Raw genomic sequence first — 26,091 nt, forward strand, 5'->3', positions numbered from 1 at the left:
ACAGGGGATGATCCTTGATCCACTCACTGAGTCTTGACACCCACTCTACTTCTCAACCTTGACCTTGGCCTGGTTCTCCGATCTTTGGAATTCATCTTTTCATTGCCTATTGAACTGTTTGTATGACTTACTCTTGGTCCTGACCACTGGGTATGACATTGGTGCTGTAGTCTAGTCACATGAACACAACCATGGCATCTGCCTTGGCTCAGTGGAAGTTACTTGCATGGCTTACTTCCTTTCAATTTTTCTCACCAGGTGATGGAATCTGACAGGCTACACTGCTTCATGCCTCACATAGTTACTGAAGAAATGGGAAGCGTTAGGAGGATTCCCCAGACCACCTGAGGCTGAGTGGCATAAATTTCCTGATATGATGCTGAAAACTATACTTATTAAAGAAAACAGAAGTGTGAACACATTTCAAAAACATGACTCCATATGTTTCAACAATGAGACTTGAACAAACCTGACCGAAGGTTTAAATAAGCTTTTGTCTGCTTATCCCCCAAACCCAGTGCCACTCCTCATCTCTTGCTTCCTGAATAAGAACAAACATGGAAACAACTTACTGTAAATTGGATTTGGCAGCCACCCATGATGTAGTCCAAGAAAGAGTGCATCTTGTGAATCTGCATAGGAGGGGAGAGAAAACTGGGTTAGTAACAGCACAGTCTATTTCCTGATATATTGGAGGCCTAAAGGTTGGTGACTGATAAGCTGCTAAGCCAGAGGAAAGGGCAGACAGACATTGTTGATAAAAGATGGGTCAGTTATGTTTGTTCTGTTAAAGGAGAGAAGGAAGGCAATATCAATACAGATGGGCCTTTGAGGGCGGCCAATATCTATCCCCTGCTCCCCTCTATTATGGTTTATGCAAAATTTAATCAGCTTATGCCTCTGAGGTGAGACTAAAACTATATTTTCGAGTGTCACTACTGTTTTGAAATGAATGATGTCTCACACATGACTTCAGTCTTGCCTCCCTGTATCTAAGTCCCAGTCCTGGTGATATTCTTAATATGCAGGTAATTTAGATAGGCAGTTTTAAGATACCATTAGCTGAGAAGGTAATTTGCTGACAATTTCCAGTTAGTTAAATGCCTCCCCTGCCATGAACAACAACGACTAACATTTATTGGGCATTACTGAATGCCAGGTACTTAATATCTTTCACCTCATTTAATTCTCAGAACAACCCTATGAAGGCGGTACAACTATTATTTTTGTACCTTGTTTGTAGATAAGGAAATTAAGGTCAAGTTCACAATGCTAATAAATGGTAGAGTTGAGACTCAAATGATGCAAGTCTGGGAGAGTCTATCCTTTTGACCTCTATGCTGGAAGCCAGTATGGTTGTTGGGTTATGCAAACTGCCATCATCTGTATACTCAAGTACCTTAGGGATTTCTGGTCTTAATTTACATTTCTTTGTGATATTGCTGCTTGGCTTGGCTCTTGGTGATATTCGTGTATTCGTTTATTCAACAATTATTTATTGAACACTCACTATGCACTATATTCTAGGACTACAATGATTAGAGAAACAGATACAGTACTTGTAGCCATGGAGCTTACAGTCTGGATCCTATCTGGAGAGTCAGTAACTGTAATTTTTGACGGTTACTTCTCAGATTCCATCTAATGCTCAGGAAGCTTCTTAGAGACTGACTGAAAAAATCAGTGTTCGTCTCTCTAGATATCACCTCCAGGTGGCACACATCTATTGGCATACTTTTCTTTCTTTTTTTTTATTATTATACTTTAAGTTCTAGGGTACATGTGCATAACGTGCAGGTTTGTTACATATGTATACTTGTGCCATGTTGGTGTGCTGCACCCATCAACTCGTCAGCACCCCTCAATTCATCATTTATCTCAGGTATAACTCCCAATGCAATCCCTCCTCCCTCCCCCCTCCCCATGATAGGCCCCGGTGTGTGATGTTCCCCTTCCCGAGTCCAAGTGATCTCATTGTTCAGTTCCCACCTATGAGTGAGAACACGCGGTGTTTGGTTTTCTGTTCTTGTGATAGTTTGCTGAGAATGATGGTTTCCAGCTGCATCCATGTCCCTACAAAGGACGCAAACTCATCCTTTTTTATGGCTGCATAATATTCCATGGTGTATATGTGCCACATTTTCTTAATCCAGTCTGTCACAGATGGACATTTGGGTTGATTCCAAGTCTTTGCTATTGTGAATAGTGCCGCAATAAACATACGTGTGCATGTGTCTTTATAGCAGCATGATTTATAATCCTTTGGGTATATACCCAGTAGTGGGATGGCTGGGTCATATGGTACATCTAGTTCTAGCTCCTTGAGGAACTGCCATACTGTTTTCCATAATGGTTGAACTAGTTTACAATCCCACCAACAGTGTAAAAGTGTTCCTATTTCTCCACATCCTCTCCAACACCTGTTGTTTCCTGACTTTTTAATGATTGCCATTCTAACTGGTGTGAGATGGTATCTCATTGTGCTTTTGATTTGCATTTCTCTGATGGCGAGTGATGATGAGCATTTTTTCATGTGTCTGTTGGCTGTATGAATGTCTTCTTTTGAGAAATGTCTGTTCATATCCTTTGCCCACTTTTTGATGGGGTTGTTTGTTTTTTTCTTGTAAATTTGTTTGAGTTCTTTGTAGATTCTGGATATTAGCCCTTTGTCGGATGAGTAGATTGCAAAAATTTTCTCCCATTCTGTAGGTTGCCTGTTCACTCTGATGGTAGTTTCTTTTGCTGTGCAGAAGCTCTTTAGTTTAATTAGATCCCATTTGTCAGTTTTGGCTTTTGCTGCCGTTGCTTTTGGTGTTTTAGACATGAAGTCCTTGCCCATGCCTATGTCCTGAATGGTACTACCTAGGTTTTCTTCTAGGGTTTTTATGGTATTAGGTCTAAATTTAAGTCTCTAATCCATCTTGAATTAATCTTCGTATAAGGAGTAAGGAAAGGATCCAGTTTCAGCTTTCTACTTATGGCTAGCCAATTTTCCCAGCACCATTTATTAAATAGGGAATCCTTTCCCCATTTCTTGTTTCTCTCAGGTTTGTCAAAGATCAGATGGCTGTAGATGTGTGGTATTATTTCTGAGGACTCTGTTCTGTTCCATTGGTCTATATCTCTGTTTTGGTACCAGTACCATGCTGTTTTGGTTACTGTAGCCTTGTAGTATAGTTTGAAGTCAGGTAGCGTGACGCCTCCAGCTTTGTCCTTTTGACTTAGGATTGTCTTGGCAATGCGGGCTCTTTTTTGGTTCCATATGAACTTTAAAGCAGTTTTTTCCAATTCTGTGAAGAAACTCATTGGTAGCTTGATGGGGATGGCATTGAATCTATAAATAACCTTGGGCAGTATGGTCATTTTCACGATATTGATTCTTCCTATCCATGAGCATGGTACGTTCTTCCATTTGTTTGTGTCCTCTTTTATTTCACTGAGCAGTGGTTTGTAGTTCTCCTTGAAGAGGTCCTTTACATCCCTTGTAAGTTGGATTCCTAGGTATTTTATTCTCTTTGAAGCAATTGTGAATGGACATTACATAATGGTAAAGGGATCAATTCAACAGGAAGAGCTAACTATCCTAAATATATATGCACCCAATACAGGAGCACCCAGATTCATAAAGCAAGTCCTTAGAAACTTACAAAGAGACTTAGACTCCCATACAATAATAATGGGAGACTTCAACATTCCGCTGTCAACATTAGACAGATCAACGAGACAGAAAGTTAACAAGGATATCCAGGAATTGAACTCATCTCTGCACCAAGCGGACCTAATAGACATCTATAGAACTCTCCACCCCAAATCAACAGAATATACATTCTTCTCAGCACCACATCGCACTTATTCCAAAATTGACCACATAATTGGAAGTAAAGCACTCCTCAGCAAATGTAAAAGAACAGAAATTATAACAAACTGTCTCTCAGACCACAGTGCAATCAAACTAGAACTCAGGACTAAGAAACTCAATCGAAACCGCTCAACTACATGGAAACTGAACAACCTGCTCCTGAATGACTACTGGGTACATAACAAAATGAAGGCAGAAATAAACATGTTCTTTGAAACCAATGAGAACAAAGATACAACATACCAGAATCTCTGGGACACATTTAAAGCAGTGTGTAGAGGGAAATTTATAGCACTAAATGCCCACAAGAGAAAGCAGGAAAGATCTAAAATGGACACTCTAACATCACAATTAAAAGAACTAGAATGGCAAGAGCAAACACATTCAAAAGCTAGCAGAAGGCAAGAAATAACTAAGATCAGAGCAGAACTGAAGGAGATAGAGACACAAAAAACCCTCCAAAAAATCAATGAATCCAGGAGTTGGTTTTTTGAAAAGATCAACAAAATTGACAGACCGCTAGCAAGACTAATAAAGAAGAAAAGAGAGAGGAATCAAATAGACGCAATAAAAAATGATAAAGGGGATATCACCACTGACCCCACAGAAATACAAACTACCATCAGAGAATACTATAAACACCTCTATGCAAATCAACTAGAAAATGTAGAAGAAATGGATAATTTCCTGGACACTTACACTCTTCCAAGACTAAACCAGAAAGAAGTTGAATCCCTGAATAGACCAATAGCAGGTTCTGAAATTGAGGCAATAATTAATAGGCTACCAACCAAAAAAAGTCCAGGACCAGATGGATTCACAGCTGAATTCTACCAGAGGTACAAGGAGGAGCTGGTACCATTCCTTCTGAAACTATTCCCATCAATAGAAAAAGAGGGAATCCTCCCTAACTCATTTTATGAGGCCAACATCATCCTGATACCAAAGCCTGGCAGAGACACAACAAAAAAAGAGAACTTTAGACCAATATCCCTGATGAACATCGATGCAAAAATCCTCAATAAAATACTGGCAAACCGGATTCAGCAGCACATCAAAAAGCTTATCCACCATGATCAAGTGGGCTTCATCCCTGGGATGCAAGGCTGGTTCAACATTCGCAAATCAATAAACGTAATCCAGCATATAAACAGAACCAAAGACAAGAACCACATGATTATCTCAATAGATGCATAAAAGGCTTTTGACAAAATTCAACAGCCCTTCATGCTAAAAACGCTCAACAAATTTGGTATTGATGGAACGTACCTCAAAATAATAAGAGCTATTTATGACAACCCCACAGCCAATATCATACTGAATGGGCAAAAACTGGAAAAATTCCCTTTGAAAACTGGCACAAGACAGGGATGCCCTGTCTCACCACTCCTATTCAACATAGTGTTGGAAGTTCTGGCTAGGGCAATCAGGCAAGAGAAAGAAATAAAGGGTATTCAGTTAGGAAAAGAAGAAGTCAAATTGTCCCTGTTTGCAGATGACATGATTGTATATTTAGAAAACCCCATTGTCTCAGCCCAAAATCTCCTTAAGCTGATAAGCAACTTCAGCAAAGTCTCAGGATACAAAATTAATGTGCAAAAATCACAAGCATTCTTATACACCAGTAACAGACAAACAGAGAGCCAAATCATGTATTGGCATACTTTTCTTAGATTTGATGTTCACTTGGTCTCTAAATAGTGCTTACTTTTGGTGTCCTGATGGCAGTGCTTTGCCTGATAGTTGGGACTCCGTGCTACTGTGTCTGTATATCAAAGAAATAAGAACTTGAAAATGAGCAAAATAACAGTGCTTCTGAGCACTGAACTGTAAGAGCAACTCATGGAAGAAAAAAAAATTATGTGTACACAGTCACCTTAAGGAGAAAAATAACCATTGAATCTTGATCTTTTCTCCTGCTTCTTTGGTCACAGGGGTAGTCACATAACTGTTTAGAATGCATCCAGGATAGGTCAGGAAGCAAAAGCAATGAGGGGAAAGCAGGCAAATCATTTATTTATTTATGTGTTTATTTATTTATTTATTTATCCATAGGAAGGAGTGGGTGAGGCAGGGTAAGCAGCTAAGCAGGCCTAGGATTGGATAGTTTGAATAATTTCAGCAGGTTTTGAAATCTGTCAAAACTATAGGAGTAGTTTCTAGTTATCTGATACCTGACCCTCGGGTCATATAAGGTGGGAGAACATTGGCTTGGTGTGTGAGAGTTTGGTAAGGGAGGCGATTGGGGGTTTGAACTAAAAAATGTTTGGTTTGCATGTCAAAGGCATGCTAGAAGGCAGGTTGCTTGCTGTCTGTAGGAATTAGCTAACATTGGGAGGGTAGTCCCTCTTAGGTTCACAAGGCCCAAAGTTGTCAAAGCATCATAAAATATTGAAAGAAAAGATTAATACAATGACCCCCGATGGCCAGTCATAAGACATTATCCCCTAGTCTCAGTGATTGGTGTAAAGGTTAGGGATATGACCCAAAGCAGATAAATTATTCTTTTCCCTCACTATCTTGTTAGGTAAGGATATGATCCTGTATATAGACATATTAGGTTCCTTCTAAAATATTAGGAAACATATATCTATGTATGTATACACACAAACACACACATACACACACATATACATATATACAATAATGTGTCATTTAATGATGGAAATACATTCTGAGAAATACATTATTAGGTGATTTTATCATTCCATGAACATCATAGAGTATACTTACACAAACCTAGATGGTATATCCCACTGTACACCTAGGCTATATGGTATAGCCTATTGTTCCTAGGCCACAAGCCTGTACATCATGTTATTGTACTGAATATTGTAAGCAACTTTAACACAACTGTAAGTCTTTGTGTATCTAAACACATCTAAACATAAAAAGGCACAGTAAAAATATGGTATAAAATATAATAAATGGCACACCTGTATAGGGAACTTACCATGAATGGAGCCTGCGGGACTAGAAGTTGCTCTGAGTGAGTCAGTGAGTAACAGGTGAGTGAATGTGAAGGCCTAGACTGTTACTGTACACTACCATAGACCTTATAACACTTAAGCTACACTAAATTTATTTAAAAATAAAGTAATTATATTACAATGGCTACAAGTCACTAGGTGATAGAAATTTTTCACCTCCATTATAATCTTATGGGAGTACTGTCATATCTGTGGTCCATCATTGACAAAATGTTATGCAGAGCATGACTGTATATATACATATATACATGTATGTACAGCTGCTCCCGGACTTACAATGGGGTTACATGCTAATAAGCCCTTCATAAGGTCAAAAAATTGTGAGTTGAGTTGTCGTAAATTGGGGACCATCTGTGTGTGTGTATACACATACACACACACACATATATATAGATGTATCTTCTTTTATTGTACCTCACTTTATTGAGCTTTATATTTTTTACAGATTGAAGGTTTCTGACAACCATAGAGCAAGACTATTGGTGCCATTTTCCCAACAGCATGTGCTCGTTTTGTGTCTGTGTCACATTTTGGTAATTGTTGTAATATTTCCAAACTTTTCATTATTATTGTATCTATTACGGTGATCTGGGATCATTTATTTTTGATGTTACTATTGTAATTATTTTGGGGTGCTATGAACCAAGCCCACATAAAATGGTAAACTTCATTGATAAGTGTTGAATGTGTTCTCACTGCTCCACTGACTGGCCATTCCTTCATGTCTCTCCCTCTCCTTGGGTCTCCCTATCCCCTGAGACACTACTCTATTGAAATGAGGCCAGTTTAATAACCCTACAACGGCCTCTAAGTGTTCAAGTGAAAGGAAGAGTCACACATCTCTTACTTAAAATTAAAAGCTAGAAATGATTAAACTTAGTGAGGAAGGCATGTCAGTAGCTGAGGTGGGCCAAAAGTTAGGCCTCTTGCACCGAACAGCCAAGTTGTGAATGCAAAGTAAAAGCTCTTGAAATTAAAACAGTGAATATACAAATGATAAGAAAGTGAAATAGGCTTATTGCTTATGTGAAGAAAGTTTTAGTGGTTTGGATAAAAGATCAAACCAGATACATCATTCCCTTAAGCTAAAACCTAATCTAGAGCAAAGCCCTAACTCTCTTCAATTCTATGAAGGCTGAGAGAGGTGAGGAAGATGCAGAAGAAAAGTTTGAAGCTAGCAGGGGAGGTTGGTTCATGAGGTTTAAGGAAAGAAGTTGTCTCTGTAACATAAAAGTGTAAGATAAAGCCGCAAATGCTGATGGAAAAGCTGCCAAAATTTATCCAGAAGATCCAGCTAAAATCATTTGTAAAGGTGACTACACTAAACAACAGATTTTCATTGTAGATGAAACAGCCTTATATTGGAAGAAGATGCCGTCAGGACTTTCCTGGCTAGAGAGGAGAAGTCACTGCCTGGGTTCAAATCTACAAAAGGCAGGATTATTCTCTTGTTAGGGGCCATTGCAGCTGGTGACTTTTAGTGGAAGCCAATGCTCATTTACCATTTCAAAAATTCTAGAGCTCTTAACAATCATGCAAAATCTACTCTGCCCGTGCTCTATAAATGGAATAGCAAAGCCTGGATGACATCACATCTGTTTACAGCATGATTTACTGAATATTTTGAGTCTACTGTTGAGACCTACTGCTCAGAAAAAAAGATTCCCTTCAAAATGTTGTAGTTCATCAACAATAGAACTAGTCACCCAAAAGCTCTGATGGAGATGTGCAAGGAGTTTTATTGTTGTTTCCATGACTGCTAACACAATATCCTATTCTGCACCCCATGAATCTAGGGGTAATTTTGACTTTCAAGTCTTCTTATTTAAGAAATACATTTCATAAGGTTATAACTATCATTACAGTAGCTTTTTTAATAGATCTGAGAAAAGTAAATTGAAAATTTTCTGGAAAAGATTCCTGATTCTAGATGCCGTTAAGAATATTCACGATTCATGAGAGGAGGTCGAAATATCAACATTAATAGGAGTTTGGAAGAAGTAGATTTTAACCCTCTAGGATGACCTTGAGGAGTTAAAAACTTCAGTGGTGGGAGAGACTGGAGATGTGGTAGAAACAGCAAGGGAAGTGGAATTATAAGTGGAGCCTGAAGATGTGGCTGAATTGCTGCAGCTGATAAAATCTGAATGGATGAGGAGTTACTTCTTGTGGATAAACAAAGAAAGTGGTTTCTTGAATCTGCTCCTGGTGAAGATGCTGTGAACACTGTTGAAATCACAACAAAGAATTTAGAATATTCCCTAAATTTAGTTGATAAAGCAGTGGCAGGGTTTGAGAGGATTAACTCCAATTTTGAAAGAAGTTCTGCTGTGGGCAAAATGCTATCAGACAGCATCACATGCTACAGAGAAATCTTTCATGAAAGAGGAGTCAATTGATGAGAAACTCCATTGTTGTCTTATTTTTAAAAGTTATCTCAGCCACCCCAACTTTCAGCAATTACCACCATGGTCAGTCAGCAACCATCAATATCCCCAGATAAGACCCTCCCCCAGCAAAAAGATTAGGACTTACTCAAGGCTCATATGACTGTTGCAGTTTTAGCAATAAGGTATTTTTAAACTAAAGTATGTATGTTTTTAGACATAATGCTATTGTATACTTAACAGACTACAGTATAGTGTAAACGTAACTTTTATATGCACTGGGAAATGAAAGAATGTGTATGACTTGCTTTATTGCATTGGTTTGGAATAGAACCCAAAAATAGCCCTGATATAGGCCTATATACTTATACATATACATATACATATACATATACATATACATATACATATACGTATGCCTGTATACACACATACACACACAACATACACACACATCAATCATCTGGATAGCAATTGAGTCCTGTATGGAGTCAGAGACACATGGGTTAAAATCTCAGCTCTTAAATTTACTTCTTGTGTGACTCTGAGCTAGGTACATAAACTAGTTGAAAGTAGACATCTCAGGGTTGTGGTAAGAGTCAAACAGAGTTTATTATAGTTATTTTTGCATAGTAAGTACTCAACTAGTGGCAGCATCACTCCCAGGTTTGAGTTAAGAAGTTTAATTATTAGTACATGTGATTCTCTGCAAAGTTGTAGCCCCTCTGGAAGGAATTCCTAAGTCCTTTAATCTTCTCCTGTTGTCTTGTTTTTATGGTACGCTTTCAGTATGAGTAAGGTATCACATATAAAACACTGGACAGGCAGGGTGTGGTGGCTCATGCCTGTAATTCCAGCACTTTGGGAGGCCGAGGCAGGCAGATTACGAGGTCGGGAGATTGAGACCATCCTGGCTAACATGGTGAAACCCCATCTCTACTAAAAATACAAAAAATTAGCTGGGCGTGGTGGCACGCACATGTAGTCCCAGCTACTTGGGAGGCTGAGGCAGGAGAATTGCTTGAACCTGGGAGGCAGAGGTTGCAGTGAGCTGACATTACACCACTGCACTCTAGCCTGGGTGACAGAGCGAGACTCCGTCTCAAAACAAAGCAAACAAAACCAAAATAAAACAAACAAACAAATAAAAAAAACACTGGACACTGTGAAGGGCATATAGTAGGTGTTCTAGAAATGTTGGCTTCCCCATTTGGAGATCTCCCTCTAGCCCTGCTCTGGGCAGAGAAGATCCTAACCTATCAGCAGAACTCTCCTATCTTTGGGGCAGGGGTGTACCTGGGGAGAGGACGGTGACACTGGACTGCCACAGCTCCACGACCACCTATGCTTACATTTCTCATTTTATGTTCTTTAATACATGACATTTTTATTTTTATTTTAAAAGATCACACCTTTTTTATACTTTTTTCCTCTCACCACACCACCTGAACTCTTCCTCTCAGATAGCCCTAACTTCCTACTCCTGGAAGAGAGGGTTGCATACATACCTTGCACAGATTCAGAATCACGGTGCCTGAGTTCTTGTAATTCTTCTTCTTGGCTTTGTACTTGGGATTGATACACTCCCACTGCACCTGAAAGAAGGGTCATCGCATGAGAATCTGTTCAGGAAAAAGCCGAGTCATTCCATAAGGCCAAACTCCTAGGTGCTGCTGAGGACAAACTGAACTGGAGGGCTGACAAATAGTCTCTACGTGGTAACTCTTGCATCTAGAGGAGGCAATAAGGGGGAGTGGTTGAGAGTGAGACTCTGCTGCCAGACTTCTAGGTTAGAATCCCAGCAATGCCACTTCCCTGTATGTGACTTTTGGTGAGTTACTTGATTGTTCTATGTCTTGGATATCTTCTCTCCAAAATGGAGCTTATAATTATACTCTATCTCATAGGATTATTGTGAAGACTGATTAATCCATGTAATAAATTTAGAACAGGGCCTGGCACATGTCAATGCTTACTATTAATATGGTCAAATCAAACAGTACAGGGAAGAAGAAATCTGCAGGAATACAGTTGAGTGATGACCAAGTACTGAGTCTTACTGCCTGAGAATTGACTCAAAAGGTTAGGAATAGTGAATAGTGAATAGTCAGGCTAGAGAAATTTAGTAGGGACAATAATAAATTTACATAGAACTTCACAGAGAGCTAAAATAACGGATTGACATGTGTCTCAACAGTGACACAGTAGATCTCCAAAGGGGTCTTTTTGAGGGATAAGATCAGAGCTAAGGAGTGGCTGGGAATTGAGGAGTCAGCTGGGAACTAAGGGGAATAGGTCTCCAGCCTACAGAAGATTTAATGGGACAAAATCAATTGTGAATCAAATATCCAAGAGTCATTGAATGTTCCTGCCCACCAGCCTATGAAAGCTGAATCTCTGGATTTCTACTCAAGAGACAAAATTTCACTACCTGAGAATTAGAAGTGTCTGAAAATGAAGTAGTTTCTGAGGCAGATGCAAATGGATAGGCTGACATAGCAGTGGCCTCCGATCATCGATTCCTCTCAGTGTCCATGCATTTGTGTAGCTCCCTCCCACAATGATGAGGCATTTAGTCACATGACTCATTTTGGCCAATGGGACACTAGCAAATGTGATATAAACACCAGCTTGAAAAGTGCCTGTGTACTGGGACTGGCTCCTCTCTTGCTTCTGGGAAGTTTTCAGGGCCATATTAAAAAGCTTACAATGGTCTCTGGAAGGATAAAAGTACACCTGGAGAAATATCCTGGCCATCCTTGCTGCCTAGGCACAAATGCATGAGTGAGTTCTGTTGGCACCACGTGGAGCACTATGTGAAGCAGAGAATTCAGCCAAAATTGCCAACCCAGAGAATGTTGAGTACATAGTGATTGTTGTTTTCAGCCTGGAAGTTTTGGGCTAATTTTTCACTCAGCAACAGGTAAATGATACTGTAGTTTCTCATCACTGGAAGGTGCCAGCAGGACTGGGCAACTACATAGGATTTAGAAGAGGGAGATCTTAAACCAATGAAGGGTCCTCCATGACTCTTTCAAAATGTGGAATTCTTGGGTGAAAGAAAGAAAGAAGAAAACATGCAAAGCAGAATCTTAAAATCAGACTTCTAGCCTTGTTTTTGTCATTTAAAGGCCTAATCTCCTAATGTGTCCATAATGAATGTTGTCTTTCTTTCCTCCCTCAGATTTTCTTCTCATTTACTCTCCAGGTGGCTGGAACTTGATAAACAAGAATTATAATCCATCTCAAAGTCGATTTAGTATTTCTAGACAAAAGAGCCCAAGTTCCTCCCGAACCAGTCAAAACTGATATTGTCTTTTGCCCCAAAGCTTCCTCTAATATTTTAGTAAAACAGGTGGCTTAGGGATTTACCTAACAGTTGGAAAGAAAAGACACTAAAATTAGCTGTGCCATTTTTTGTCATTCTCAATGATTTCTATTAATCTCAATTTCTTCCATCAAGCAGGATATATTGAGTTAAAGATTTCAAATTCTATTAAAAATTGTAGTGATCATTCATGAAAAGTCTACTCACTTCCTTCTCAGGGTAAGATGAGCAAGTATGGGTTAGGCAGGAGAGGGCTCCCAGGAAGTTGAATCAAACCTGTAGATACTTGGGGTCCTTGTGCTTTTGAGGTGGGTAGGGGGTCCTGATGGACCAGATCTAAATAGTTTGCAACTGTCTTGGGATGAAGTTGGCATATAACTATGGGCTACACACTTTACTTTCCCAATCCCATTTAACTCTCCCCACAGCCCGCTTTGACAGATGGAAGATGAGGCTCAGAGAAGAGAAGGGACTTTCCCAGGTCATACAGGTGGTAACTGGTAGACCTGGGATTCATATCCACATCAGTTTCATTCCAAAGCCTGGACTATTAACCACAATGCCTTCTTCCTTCTTCTAGAAGGTTTTGGAGTAGCTCTTCTATTCTTGCAAGTATCCCCTTTGGCCACCCCAAACTAAGGATGCTTATAAATGTTATTCAAGAATTAATCAAAGTTAATTAAGAATTTACCCTGTACCTATAGAATCATAACTCCCACAGGAAAAGGAAAGTTGAAAGATGCTGTCTCCTGTTTTTCTCTCTGATGCTACATAATGACATTCCTCAGGGTTCAGGCCTCCTATAACCTCTCTTCAATCCCCTCTCCCTAGGTGTACTCATCCATTCTCTTGATTTTAAATGTCCTCTCTTAGTTGATGGCTCCTAAAATATATTTACAGTAAACATCTCCTCTGAGTACCAGTTTTTGAAACCAAATCTTGAAAACTTCCTCATAAACTGGACCTCCCTACCACAATTCTTCCTCACCTCAGGAAATGGCACCATTTAATCATTTATCCTTGAGTCAACCATTTCCTCCTTCCCTTACTCCCTATATCCAAGCCTTCAACAAACCTTGTAGCTCTTATCTCCAAAATATGTCTTAAGTCTCTCCAACTTATCTCTATGACTATTTCCTTAACCCAAGTCATTATCATCTCTTATCTATAGTAGTAGCCTCCTAACAGATCTCCCTTGTCTCTCTTTAATTATCTACACAGTAGCAAAAGTAATATTTTAAAAAATTGAAACCAATCATGTAATTCTCTAGCTAGAACCCTTTGCAGCACTGTCCAGTAGAATTTTCTCAATAATTGGAATATTCTGAATCTGCACTATCCAATATAGAAGCCACTAGCCACATGAGACTATTGAGCATTTGAAATGTGGCTAGCATGACTGAGGAACTTAATTTGTTATTTAATTTTATTTTAATTAATTTAAATTTAAATAGCCACATGTAGCTAGTGGCTACTGTATAGGAAAGCACAACTTGCTCATGCTCTTGTCACATTTAGAAGAATCTGCTTTTCCTGGCCTCTGCCTCTATCTCTGACTACATCCTATGAATGGCTCTTTCACTCTCTGCTTCAGATACACTGGTCTCTTTCCAGGTCCTCAATCACACCAAGCTCATCCCTGCCTCTGTATTTTGCACTACTATTCCTTTCGCTTCAAATGCTTTTCTCTCACTCATTACGTGTTGGCTTCTTTTTAATCCTTAAGGGGCCTCAACTTAAATGTCAGATTATCTTTTCTATATGCACACTTTTATAATGAAACTGGTTCCGTTTTGTCATAGCATTTGTCACAAATTGTAGTTGCATTTTAACTTTTTTTATGTGTGTTTCTATTCCATCCTGACGCTCACCACTCTGTAAGCTTCAGGAGGGCAGGGACCATGTCAGCACTGTTAGTCATGGCACATTTAGAGCCTGGCAGAGTGCTTGGAATTTACTAGGTGCTACTCGATAAATATTGTAGAATCAATAAATCAGAGAATATTTCCCACTGTATAAATACACCAAAACGGTGGCTGGGTAGTTAAACTAAAGTTTTTCTGGTATCTTAGTGATACAGAAAAGCACATTAGCATATGGTCCATTTCCTCAATGGAACTTGAAAGATCTGTTCGAAAGCATTATGTTTTGGTATATTTCATTTATGATATGTGTTACATTCTTACTTTTAATATTTAATTAATAAGATGAAATATTTCCCCTATTTACTGCTTGGACTATTTCTATTCATAGAAGTAGATAAGGCAAAACTTTATAAAACTCTTTAGAAGTCTAGCATGGTGGTATGAATGCTGTCATTGGTTTAGTAGCTAAATAGGACTAGTTCTGCATATTCAATAGAGCAACATTCTCTAGCTATATTCCTTGTTATCTTGGGAACGACTTTCCTTATAATTTATTGTTGGTTTTAACTGTGCCTCTGAAACTCTGCATCCTGGCTTGTGGGTGATGGTCTCTGTGTGTTTGACAAGTTTCTTGTAACGCTGAGTACCTAATAGAGTATTTACAGCAGGTTTTGCAGGAACTAAGGGAAAAGCTGTCACTGTTTCCATTGAGTTTCCAGACCAAAGGTATGTGTTCAACAAATAGTCTGATTCAGATTAAGTTTCTGGATCTAAAAAAAGTTAGTTCATTTCCATGCAGTCTGGCTGTATCCTGACCTTACATATGAGAGAGTTGAAAAATGAGTTGGGGCATCTCTAATTAGCACTTCTGATCAGAACAGGCACAGAGTATTATCTCTAAAGAAAAAGACTTTCTCAAAAGCACTGGGCCCTCTGCTTTCACTCCTTTCTGCTCCACGAGGACAGTGAACTCCGGAGTAAGAATAGCAGGTGTCTTGGGTTGAGTTCCCCAAGAAGCAAACTTTGAGGCAAGAATATAAATGCAAGTAGGCCATCTGGGAGGTGATACCAGGAAGCATGAATAGAGGAATGGGAAATTAGAAGAAGCATCCCAGAAATGGTGCATTATCAAGTCAGTTACCACTGTGGACAACTAGGGCCTGCTGGGGGAACTCTGGGAAACTGTATAGAGCACACACCTCCGAGTTTTGCCAACTGAAGGGCAAGGGGGCTGGGGTATTTATACCCCAACTTCCATTAGTTATTTGTTGAGGGCTACCTCCCATTATATCTTCTTCCACACTTCTAGCTTGCTTTGGGCATGGATAAAACAGGCTCCAGCAGATAGAGAAAGCCCCTGAGCAAAGAGGTATTTCAGCTGGAAATTGGGCAAGTGAACAATAAACAGGTAACAGAAGAAGTTGCATGATTTGGGCCCAGATGACTATCTATCTATCTATCTATCTATCCATCTAGATATTATATGATATGAAAGTGTGTGTGTCTGAGGGAAGTTTAGGTTTCTGTGTGGGGCAATGTGTCTTAGTGGTATGTGGTAGTGTTTGTGTGCAGGTCTTGGCATCAAGTGTGTAAGAGTAAAATGACGGAACTAGACGAAAACCTGGTACTCATATGAAAATTTGGAGGATTCAAATAATTTCTCCAAAGCATGAAATTATTATTAATGTCACCAAATCACAGAAATATAGACCTAGAAAGAATACTACTGTTAATAGCAGATATTTTGGAAATGCTAGCTATGTACTGGGTGCTCTGCTAGCACCTTGGATTGTCTCATTTAATCTTCACAAAATTCTATGAGGTAGGTACAATTATCACTCTTGTATTTTTAAGAGAGCAAAATGAGGCATGGAGAGATTAAGTCACGTTTTCAAGGCTACACAGCTAAAGGAAGTTAGAAATACTCTCATCTAACCTTTCCATTTTACTAATGGAGAAACTAACGTTTGGGGTCAGTGTCTTGTCCAAGGACACACAATTGCTTTGGATTGGGCTAGTTCTAGAATCTAGGTACTCACATCCTACCATGTTCCCTTCTTATCACACTTAATCATACATTGATGTTTTGCTTCTCACTGTTTCATTTGTAGCTGGGTTCTAAGGATGCATTGTAGAGACTTGAGGCAAAACCGAAAATGGTTGACCATGTACCTGTTTCCCTTCCATTGCTCCTCTCATCTCCTTGAATGTCGAGGTGAATTCTCCAATGAAGTCATGCTTGCCATTGGAGTCCCAGTCCCATACTATGCACTGTAAAAGAAAGCAATTATTTTTCTTAAAAAATTAAGAATGTAGCCACAGCAGCTGAAGGCAATGTGAACTTTATGAGAAGGAGTAGATGAAAGATGTTTGGTCTGGAACCAAAGCCTGGGAGTCTAAGATTGGAACATGTGGGATGTAATTCTGGTTTCTCTACCCCTTTACTTGGACTTTTTGCCATAATCTGCAAATGGCCCTGTGATGCAGCAGTGACTACAATGATTTGCCCATTTTTTAGATAAGGCCAGTAAGACCCAAAGGAGATAAGCGACTTGCCAAAGCGACCTTCTCATGAATGAAAACCTGGGACTTGAAGGCAGGTGCCCTGCTTCCAATTCCAGTACTCTTTTATGCATAGCAGATAGCCTCCCTGGTTTACATTGGCATTAGATGCGTGAGTCCCTGTATATAGCTTCCACATGGCAGCTCCTGCTTCATGATTTGAGTGGGGCCATATTAATCACATTTTTCTTTTTCTATTTTTTTCTGAAGGCAAAATAGCAATGACAACAAAAATTATTAGGAAGGCAAAAAATCTTTAAATGTACCTACGTGAAAAATGGTTGGAAAATAGTGCACAGACAACTCCAGATATTTACCACACTGGTAAATATTTTGCACCCATCACACACAAGATGCAACCATTCACTTCTAACAAAAGGGCTAAATCCTCAGCTCCCGAGTGATACTTTTCAAAGTGACTAGCCTGAATCAGCAGCAATCCCTCTGCTTGGTCACACATCTAAATGACGAGGAAGGTCTCCATGTATTCCAAGGGTGGAGGCTAGAGTGGAGTCTTAAGCACTTTAGATATCATTTCTACATCTTAAGCCAAAGATTTGCAGGAAAGAATATCAGACCTCAAATAAGAACAAGGCAGCAAAGGGGGCCTTTTGCTCAGAGGTTTTCCTTGGAATATTGGGGCTCTAAGAGGCAGCTTAGTTCTTCTTCAGGGTGCAGATCCCACTGGCCAGTCTTGCCTGAAAAATCTGACTTGGTAATCTGTTCCCAGATCCTGCAGGATGCCTCACAGATCTACAATATGATCTGTCTAGAATGAAACATCATTTCCCCCTAAATTTATTCCTACTCATTTATTTTCTGTCACAGTGAATTGCATCAACACTCATCCAGTTGCTGCAAACAGAAAACTGGGCATCATTCCTGATATTCCTTTCTCCACTCACCCTCCCACATCAGGTCCTCTCCATTCTGTCTCCTAACTATGGCTTGACTCCAGCACTTCTCTCTATTCCTACTGCTCCTTCTCATCTGCATTACTGCAACAGTCTCCCAGCTTGTCTCCTTGTCTCACTTGTACTCCCATGCCCCTTAGAACCCACTAATTATGTTAATTCCCTGCTTAAAATCAAAATGTATATAGGCTAGCAGGTCTTCCAAGGTCTTTCATGTTCTGACTCCCTCAGTACTCCCAAATTCACCCTTTATGATCCATGCTTACTGTATTAGTCAGGGTTCTCCAGAGGGACAGAACTAATATGATGTGTGTATATATGAAAGGATGTTTACTGGGGAGAATTGGCTCACACAATTACAAGGCAAAGTCCTGTCATGTTACGCCATCTGCAAGCTGGGAAGAGAGAAGCCAGTAGTGACTCAGTTCAAATTTGAAAGTCTCAAAACCAGGGACACTGAGGGTGCAGCCTTCAGTCTGTGGCTGAAGGTCTGAGAGCTCCCAGGAAGCCACTGACACAAGTCCCAGAGTCCAAAGGCCAAAGAACCTGGATTCTGATGTCCAAGGGCAGGAAGAGTGGAAGGAAGCATCTGGCATGGGAAAAAGAAGGAAATCAGAAGACTCGGCAGGCAAGCAAGGTTATACCACCTTCTTCCACCTGCTTTGTTCTAGCCATGCTAGTAGCCGATTGGATAGTGCCCACCCATATTGAGGGTGATCTTTCTCTCTCAGTCCACTGACTCAAATGGCAGTTTCCTCTGGCAACACCCTCACAGACATACCCAGAAACAAGACTTTTCCAGCCACCTAGGTATCCTTCAATCCAATCAGGTTGACCCCTAATATTAACCCTCACACTTACAGTCTTTGAAAGTTTCTCTAAAATGGGGTTGGTAGGAAAGAAAAACATTTGCAATGACCTTTTTAAGACATCAAGAAAAACTAATTTCTCAGCTTCTGCTATCTCTTTAAATATGGAGGATTTGGCAGATAATTATTTTGCCTAAGAAATATTAAGAAGCCCTTTGGTTAGGAAGGAGAGTGCATTAGAATAAATAAGAATGGAAGAGATTAAGACAAAAGGAGCTAAATTTCTCTGCTGAAAAAAGTAATGGTCAAGTTGAATTTTCTCTTTGATAACAACTGGAGACACAGAGGTGGGACCAAGACATGAGAACTGAGAAGAAATTAGGGCGGATTTCCTCAGTGGGCTGAAGATGGACCCGAGTTTGGGGTGGGAGGAGGGGAGAGACAGGTAAGGAATTTTTGAAACTGTGATGTCTAATTTTCAAGGTGAGATTATTTATATATGTCTCCCCTCCATTCCCCCTCTCCCAACTTGCCCTTCTTCCATTAACCCCAACACTCTAGCAGACCTGCTACCCATAACATCATTATGCTGATGGTAAGTTGGAGAATAAAGGAGAGGGGCTGTGTCCATATTGTGGGGACAAAGCAGACCAGAGTGCAGTGTGAGATGGCCCACTGCAATGACTGAGAACTGAATGGTGAGCAGGACTGTGGAGAGACAGCTTGACAGGTAAATCTAGGGGTGGAACTTTACAGAAATACTGTGGAGTGGTGGAGCTCAACAGAAATACCGTGGCTATTCTGCCAACCTGAGTCCCTAAGTGAGGGTAGTGTAGAACTCTCAGATGACCTATGTGTAGGTAAGAAATAAACCTTTCAGCCACTGAGATTACTGCAACATAACATCCACGTACTTAAAGTACTGTCGTAGGAATAGGTATTATAATTTATTTTTTTTCTAATTCCAAAAGTAGGAAAAACAGAATTTTAAGAGGTTACAAAGAAGTAACAAAGGAAGCATTTTCCAATAAACCTGTACCAAACGAAAGAACCCGTTTGTTAAAAAGTGTTTTATTGTTGGAAATGTTCAAGCAGAAACTGCAGGACCACATGCAAAACACACAGTAGAGAAAGTCAAGCAGACAGTTAGAGAAAATTTGGTGGGATGTTTTTGAACTTTCTTCTAATTCAGAGATGCTAAGATTAGTTCTATTTGCATAGGATACAAAATGAAGTCAATGAAAGGCTTAGCTCATTCTGCTTGAAATGCTATGCAATGCAATGTAGCTTTGATAGGAGTGATAGGACCCCTTTAATTCAAGGTAGGATGAAGTTCTACCTCATTTTTCAATGAACAGTGGAACAAATAAATGATTCAGTCCTTTGGAAAATTGCTCAGGATGTGCACTGTGATCATCACATTGTAGAACACTGAACTGATCTGCTGTTACCATCAGGTGCTTTTCTGTCTGTGTGCCAGCCCCTCCTTATTGACTCTGGCACTCACACACTCCTTACCTGGAGAAAGGAGTAGAAGAAAGCTTGCTGCGTTTAGACATAGAAAGAGGAAGAAGAGTGGTTCCTGGGACCTTGTATTTGAGGCTCATAACATTGCCTGATAGTAAGTACAGCCCACTAAATGCCTGCATTTGACCTCAGACACTTACTCTTTTACCTTTGGAAGGAGCAAATAAAAAGGCTAAGGAGGCAGAAGCCAGTAGAAGAAAAGAAGTGGGAGCAACCTTTTTAACACTCTCCTGAAATGGGAAAGAGGAAGAGTTTCCTTCTTTAGGGAACAGGGCACACATCCCATTCACCCCTTCTTTGCTCTCCATTAGATTTCCCATCATGCTTTGGTGAATTACCGTTCCCCCTTAAACTGCCAACTTCAAGCCTTTAAGATGTTTGCAATGTGCTCTCTGGCTGGGGCAGAAAGGTAGTGACCACCAGGCCTCCCTGAGCTGGAGGATGAGTCAGGCTTGACAGAGCTCCATCGGGGGCCTCTCGGCAGCAGGCAGTGCTGCTTACAGGGGCCTGTTTCTTCAATCAGCTAGCATTCCTCATCAGGGCAGTTGCAGAATTTTATTTTGACATTCCTGAGACGGGATCCCAAAGGAAGAAAGATACAGTGAAGCAGACAAATAAAAACACTGTCTTTCCTTCTCTCCCTGGCGTGAAGCAGGCTCATGACAGCTCTGATACAACTGACAGAGGAACGCATCTTGGTGAAAAGTCCACAGATCAACCACCCTGCAGAAAAACTGAGACAGAGGCAGAGTCCTTGGTGTGAATCAATAAGAAGGCCTTGACACATCTGTGAGAGCACAGCACCTCAAAACTATCTACAAGCCAGAAAACCTTCTCAGGTTCTTCCATCTCACAGAGCAGTTTAGGTATAAAATCTTTTAAAATGCATAAGCCTGACAGATGGTCTAATTAACCCCCTCCTTTTACAGAAAAGAAAATTGATGACAGATAAGTGACTTCTGCCAGTTCACCCAGTACAGGTTGGACTAAAATCTGGTTTTCATACCTCCTTGATCTCGTCACTACCACACAAACACAAATTATAATAGTTAAAAAGTATATAGTGTGTACTATGTGCCACACATTGTTCAGAGCACTTCATACATATTAACTCACTTAATCCACAGAACAACTTATTGTATGCTTATTTTACAGATGAGGAAACTGAGGCACAGAAAGATGAAGGAACTTTCCTGAAACTACACAACTAACACTAGGTAATCCTTGAACTATAGGAAGGTAAGCATCATAGCTTGTCTTTTACAAGCATCTTTTGCAAACCCAGGCCATTTGTTTTTATGGTCTTTAATTCTTTGCAATAACCATGACATGACAATATTATTACCATTTACAGGTTAACTGCCATTCACAGATGCCATTTACAGGCTGGGAGAGGCAATGTGACTTGACTAGACACCCGGTAAGTGACAAAGGTGGATCTGAACCCAGGTGTCTAATGTCATAGCTGATACACACACACACACACACACGCATACACACACATGTATATGTTGTTGTTGTTGTTGTTATGCCATGCTACCTCTTAATAGAAGCAGGAACTTAGAATCAAGGTCTCATGAGTCTGCTCTGTGTAAAATCTCCATTCTTTGAAACTGTAAACTACTAGAATCCTCTAAGGTTTAGTGGGTACACCAAACAATACAGAGAAAGAACCTGCTCACTGTTTCCACACAAAAGGATGCAAAGGCAAGTAGTCTGTGCATTGTCCCTGGGGTCCTCAGCTCTGTCTGTAGAATGCATGGATAAGTGGGTCTGAGGTATTGGGTTACTCCCTTCTACTCTGGTTTTATGATTGCCTTGAACCCATTAAAAGAAATGTGCTATGCCAACTTATTGTACACTAGCTTTTGTGATGGTCAGCTTCATGTGTCAACAAGGTTAACTTGCTAACAGTTCCCAGTTATTCAATCAAATAATAATCTATTTTATATATGTGGTTACACAGTTTATAATCAGTTTACTTTAAAGTAAAGAAGGTTTTGTGGTTCTATGTGAATTTTAGGGTTGCTTTTTCCATTTCTGTAAAAAATGCCTTTGAGATTTTTATTGGAGATATTATTACCATTGGTAAGTTATTGGAGATAACTTCAAATCTATAGATTACTTTTGTAGTACAAACATTTGAACATTAAGTCTTTCCATTTATTTGTGTATTCTTTGATTTCTTTAATCAATATTGTGTAGTTTTCAGTGTGGAAGTCCTTCAACTCTTTGGTTAAGTTTATCCCTATTTTATTTTCCTTAATGCTATTGTAAAAGGAAGTATTTTCTTAATTCCCTTTTCAGATGGTTCATTTTAAATATATAGAAAGGTTACTAATTCTTGTATGTTGATTTTGTATCCTGCAACTTTATTTTATCCTGAATTCCTTTATTAGATTTAACAGTTTATTTTCATGAAGCCTTTAGGGTTTAGTATATGTAGGATTATATCACTTGTAAACAGAGTAAACAGAGATAACTTTACCTCTTCTTTCTGATTTGTTTGCCTTTTATTTCATCTATCCTAATTGCTCTGGCTAGAATTTTCAGGACTATGGTTTTTTTTTGTTTTGTTTTGTTTTGTTTTTTTTTTTTTTTTTTTTTTTTTTTTGGACGGAGTCCTGCTCTCTCACCAGGCTGGAATACAGTGGAATGATCTCAGCTCATTGCAACCTCTGCCTCCTGGGTTCAAGTGATTCTCCTGCTTCAGCCTCCCGAGTAGCTGGGACTACAGGCACACACCACCATGCCCAGCTAATTCTTGTTTTTTTGTTGTTGTTTTTTGTTTTTTGTTTTTAGTAGAGATGAGGTTTCACCATGTTGGCCAGGATGATCTCGATCTCTCGACTTCGTGATCTGCCTGCCTCTGCCTCCTAAAGTGCTGGGATTACAGGCGTTAGCCACTGTGCTGGCCTGGTCTTCCAGGACTATGTTAAATGGAAATGATGAGAGTGGGTATACTTGTCTTCTTCCTGATCTTAGTGGAAAAACTTTTAATTTTTTTACTATTGAGTATGATGTTAGCTGTGAGCTTGTCATAGATGGTCTTTATTATATTAAGGTACATTTCTTCTATACCTAGTTTGTTGAGTGATTTTATCATGAAAATATATTAAATTTTTTCAACCCAGAATAGCCAAAATGATCTTGAGAAAGAAGAACAAATCTGGTGACATCACATTTCCTGATTTTAAAATACATTACAAAGCTACAATAATTAAAAGTGTTTATTGGCATAAAGATAGGCAAATAGACCAATAGAACAGAATAGAGAGGCCAAAATAAAAAGTATGCATATATATTCAACTGAACTTTGAGAAGGGAGTCAATAATACACAGTGGGGAAATGATAGCTCTTCAACAAATTGTGTTTGGAAAACTGGATATTCACATAAAAAATGAAATTAGACCTATACCTTATATCATATACAAAAATCAGCTCAAAATGGTTTAAAGACTGAAACATAAAACATGAAACCATAAAGTTCCTAGAAGAATGCATAAGGATAAAGTCTTGACATTGGTCTTGGCAATTATTTCTTGGATATAATGATAAAAGCACAGGTAATAAAAGCAAAAATAGACAGGTAGGACTACATCAAACTAAAGACTTCTGCACAACAAAGGAAATAATCAACAGAATTAGTGGGCAAACTATGGAATGGCATAAAATATTTCCAAACCATGTAGCTCATAAAGGGTTAATTTTCTAAATAAATGAGAAACTCCTACAACTCAATAGCAAAACAAACAAATAACTCAATTAAAAAATTGACATAAAGCTTGGATAGGCATTTCTAACAGAAGATACACAAACGGCCAACAGGTGTATACAAAGGTGCTTGGCATCGTTAATTATTAGGAAAATGCAAATCAAACTCCAATGAGATACCACCTTACACCCGCTAGGGTGGCTAATATTTTTAAAAATGCACACACACAAAAGATAACAAGTATTGGTGAGGATGTGGAGAAATTGGAACCTTGGTACATTGTTTTTGGGAATATAAAATGGTGCAGCAGCTATGGAAAACAATATGGAGGTTCTTCAAAAAATTTGAAATAGAATTACCGTATGATTCAGCAATCCCACATCAGGGTAGATAGACAAAAGAAGTGAAATCAGCATCTTGAACAGGATGTCTGCACTCTCAGGTTCATTGCAGCATTGTTCATAATAGTGAAGATACGGTAATAGCCTAAATGTTCATTGATGAGTGAACGGATAAAGAAAATGTGGCACATATACATACAATGGAATATTATTCAGCCTTAAAAAAGAAGGAAATCCTGCCATTTCTGACAACAGGGACTGTGTTAGTCTGTTCTTACACCACTATAAAAGAATGCTTGAGGCTGGGTAATTTTCAAAGAAAAGAGGTTTAGGTTGGCTCATGGTTCTGCAAGCTATAGAGAAAGCATGGTGCTGCCATCTGCTTCTGGTGAGGTCTCAGGAAGCTTGCAGTCATGGGGCAAGGTGAAGGGGAGCCAGCAAGTAACATGGTGAGAGCAGGAGCATGAGAGAGTGAGGGAGGAGCCAGGCTCTTTAACAACCAGCTCTTGTGTGAACTCAAAGCAAGAACTCACTCATTACAGCAAGAAGGGCACAAAGCTATTCAGGAAGACTCCACCCCTATGACCCAAACACCCCCCACCAAGCCCCATCTCCAACATTGGGAATCACATTTCAACACGAGATTTGGAAAGGACGAATATCCAAACCATATCAGGGGTGAGCGTGGAGAACACTATGTTAAGTGAACTAAACCAGTCACAGAAGGACAAATACTGCATGTTTCCACTTATGTGAAGCACATATAATAGTCAAACTGATAGAAGCAGAGAATAGTGATTGCCAGGGGCTGGAAGGTGGGGAATTGGGGAGTTGTCATTCAGTAAGTACAAAGTTTTAGTCATGTTAGATGAATAAGTTCTAGAGAGGTAATACACAACATAGTACTTATAGTGAACAGTATAGTATTGCGCACTTCACAATTTGTTAAGTGAGTAGGTCTCACGTTAAGTGTTCTAACAAACAAACAAATAAGTAAATTGATACAAGGAAACTTTTGGAGGTGTTGGATATGTCAATTAGCTTGTGATGGTATCACATGTGTTTGCATGTCAAAAGTCATCAAATTATGCACATTAAGTATGTGCAATTCTTTGTATACCAATTATATTTCAAAATAGCTAGTAAAAATTAAGTAAAGCAATTTTTTTTCAAAAATCTGGATGGGCCTGATACAATTAATTGATAAGCCTTAAAAGCAACACTGAGGCTTTTCTGAAAGATAAATTCTACCTGTGGACAGGATCTTTAGCTCCTGCCCTAGAATTTCCAGTCTGCCCTTTCTGATGGCCTCATATACAGACTTTGGACTTGCCTAGCCAGCACCCACAATTACATTAGCCAATTCCTTGTAATAAATATCTTAATATATGTACATCCTCATGGTTCTGTTTCTTGGGAGGAACTCTGACTGATACAACCTTCTTCACCTCTTCCCTGGTTTTCATGTAGTAACATTCTGAAATGAGTTTTCAGTGACACACAATTGGTCCTCTCATACTAAAATGCCAACATTTATTGAACACTCACTTTGTCCCAGGTGTTGTTGTAACCATTTGTCATGCTCTGATTCATTTAATCTTCACAGTAATCCTCTCAGTGAGACATTATTATTATCATCCCTACTGAATAGATGAGGGAACTAAGAAACAGAGGGGTTAACCAACTACTGCTGCTATAGAATATCCAAGATCAGAAAACCAAACACTGCGTGTTCTCACTTATAAGTAGGAATTGAACAATGAGAACACATGGACACAGGGAGGGTAACATCA

The 26,091-nt window shown here is 39.4% G+C and overlaps 1 protein-coding gene across 2 annotated transcripts in view; it reads right to left on the bottom strand.

Moving 5' to 3' along the window:
- The window catches only part of CPNE4 (copine 4), a 736,278-nt gene that overhangs the window by 51,302 nt on the left and 658,885 nt on the right, over positions 1-26,091 (bottom strand). For both annotated transcript variants that reach the window (XM_010380265.2, XM_010380256.2), the window contains 3 exons: positions 16,602-16,700; positions 10,745-10,831; positions 573-632 (listed from right to left, as the gene is read on the bottom strand). In XM_010380265.2, the coding sequence (XP_010378567.1) occupies positions 573-632; positions 10,745-10,831; positions 16,602-16,700 (246 nt within the window). The remainder of the gene's footprint in view (positions 1-572; positions 633-10,744; positions 10,832-16,601; positions 16,701-26,091) is intronic.

The sequence above is a fragment of the Rhinopithecus roxellana genome, chromosome 1 (genome assembly GCF_007565055.1).
Source record: "Rhinopithecus roxellana isolate Shanxi Qingling chromosome 1, ASM756505v1, whole genome shotgun sequence".
In the NCBI taxonomy this organism is placed as follows: domain Eukaryota; kingdom Metazoa; phylum Chordata; class Mammalia; order Primates; family Cercopithecidae; genus Rhinopithecus; species Rhinopithecus roxellana.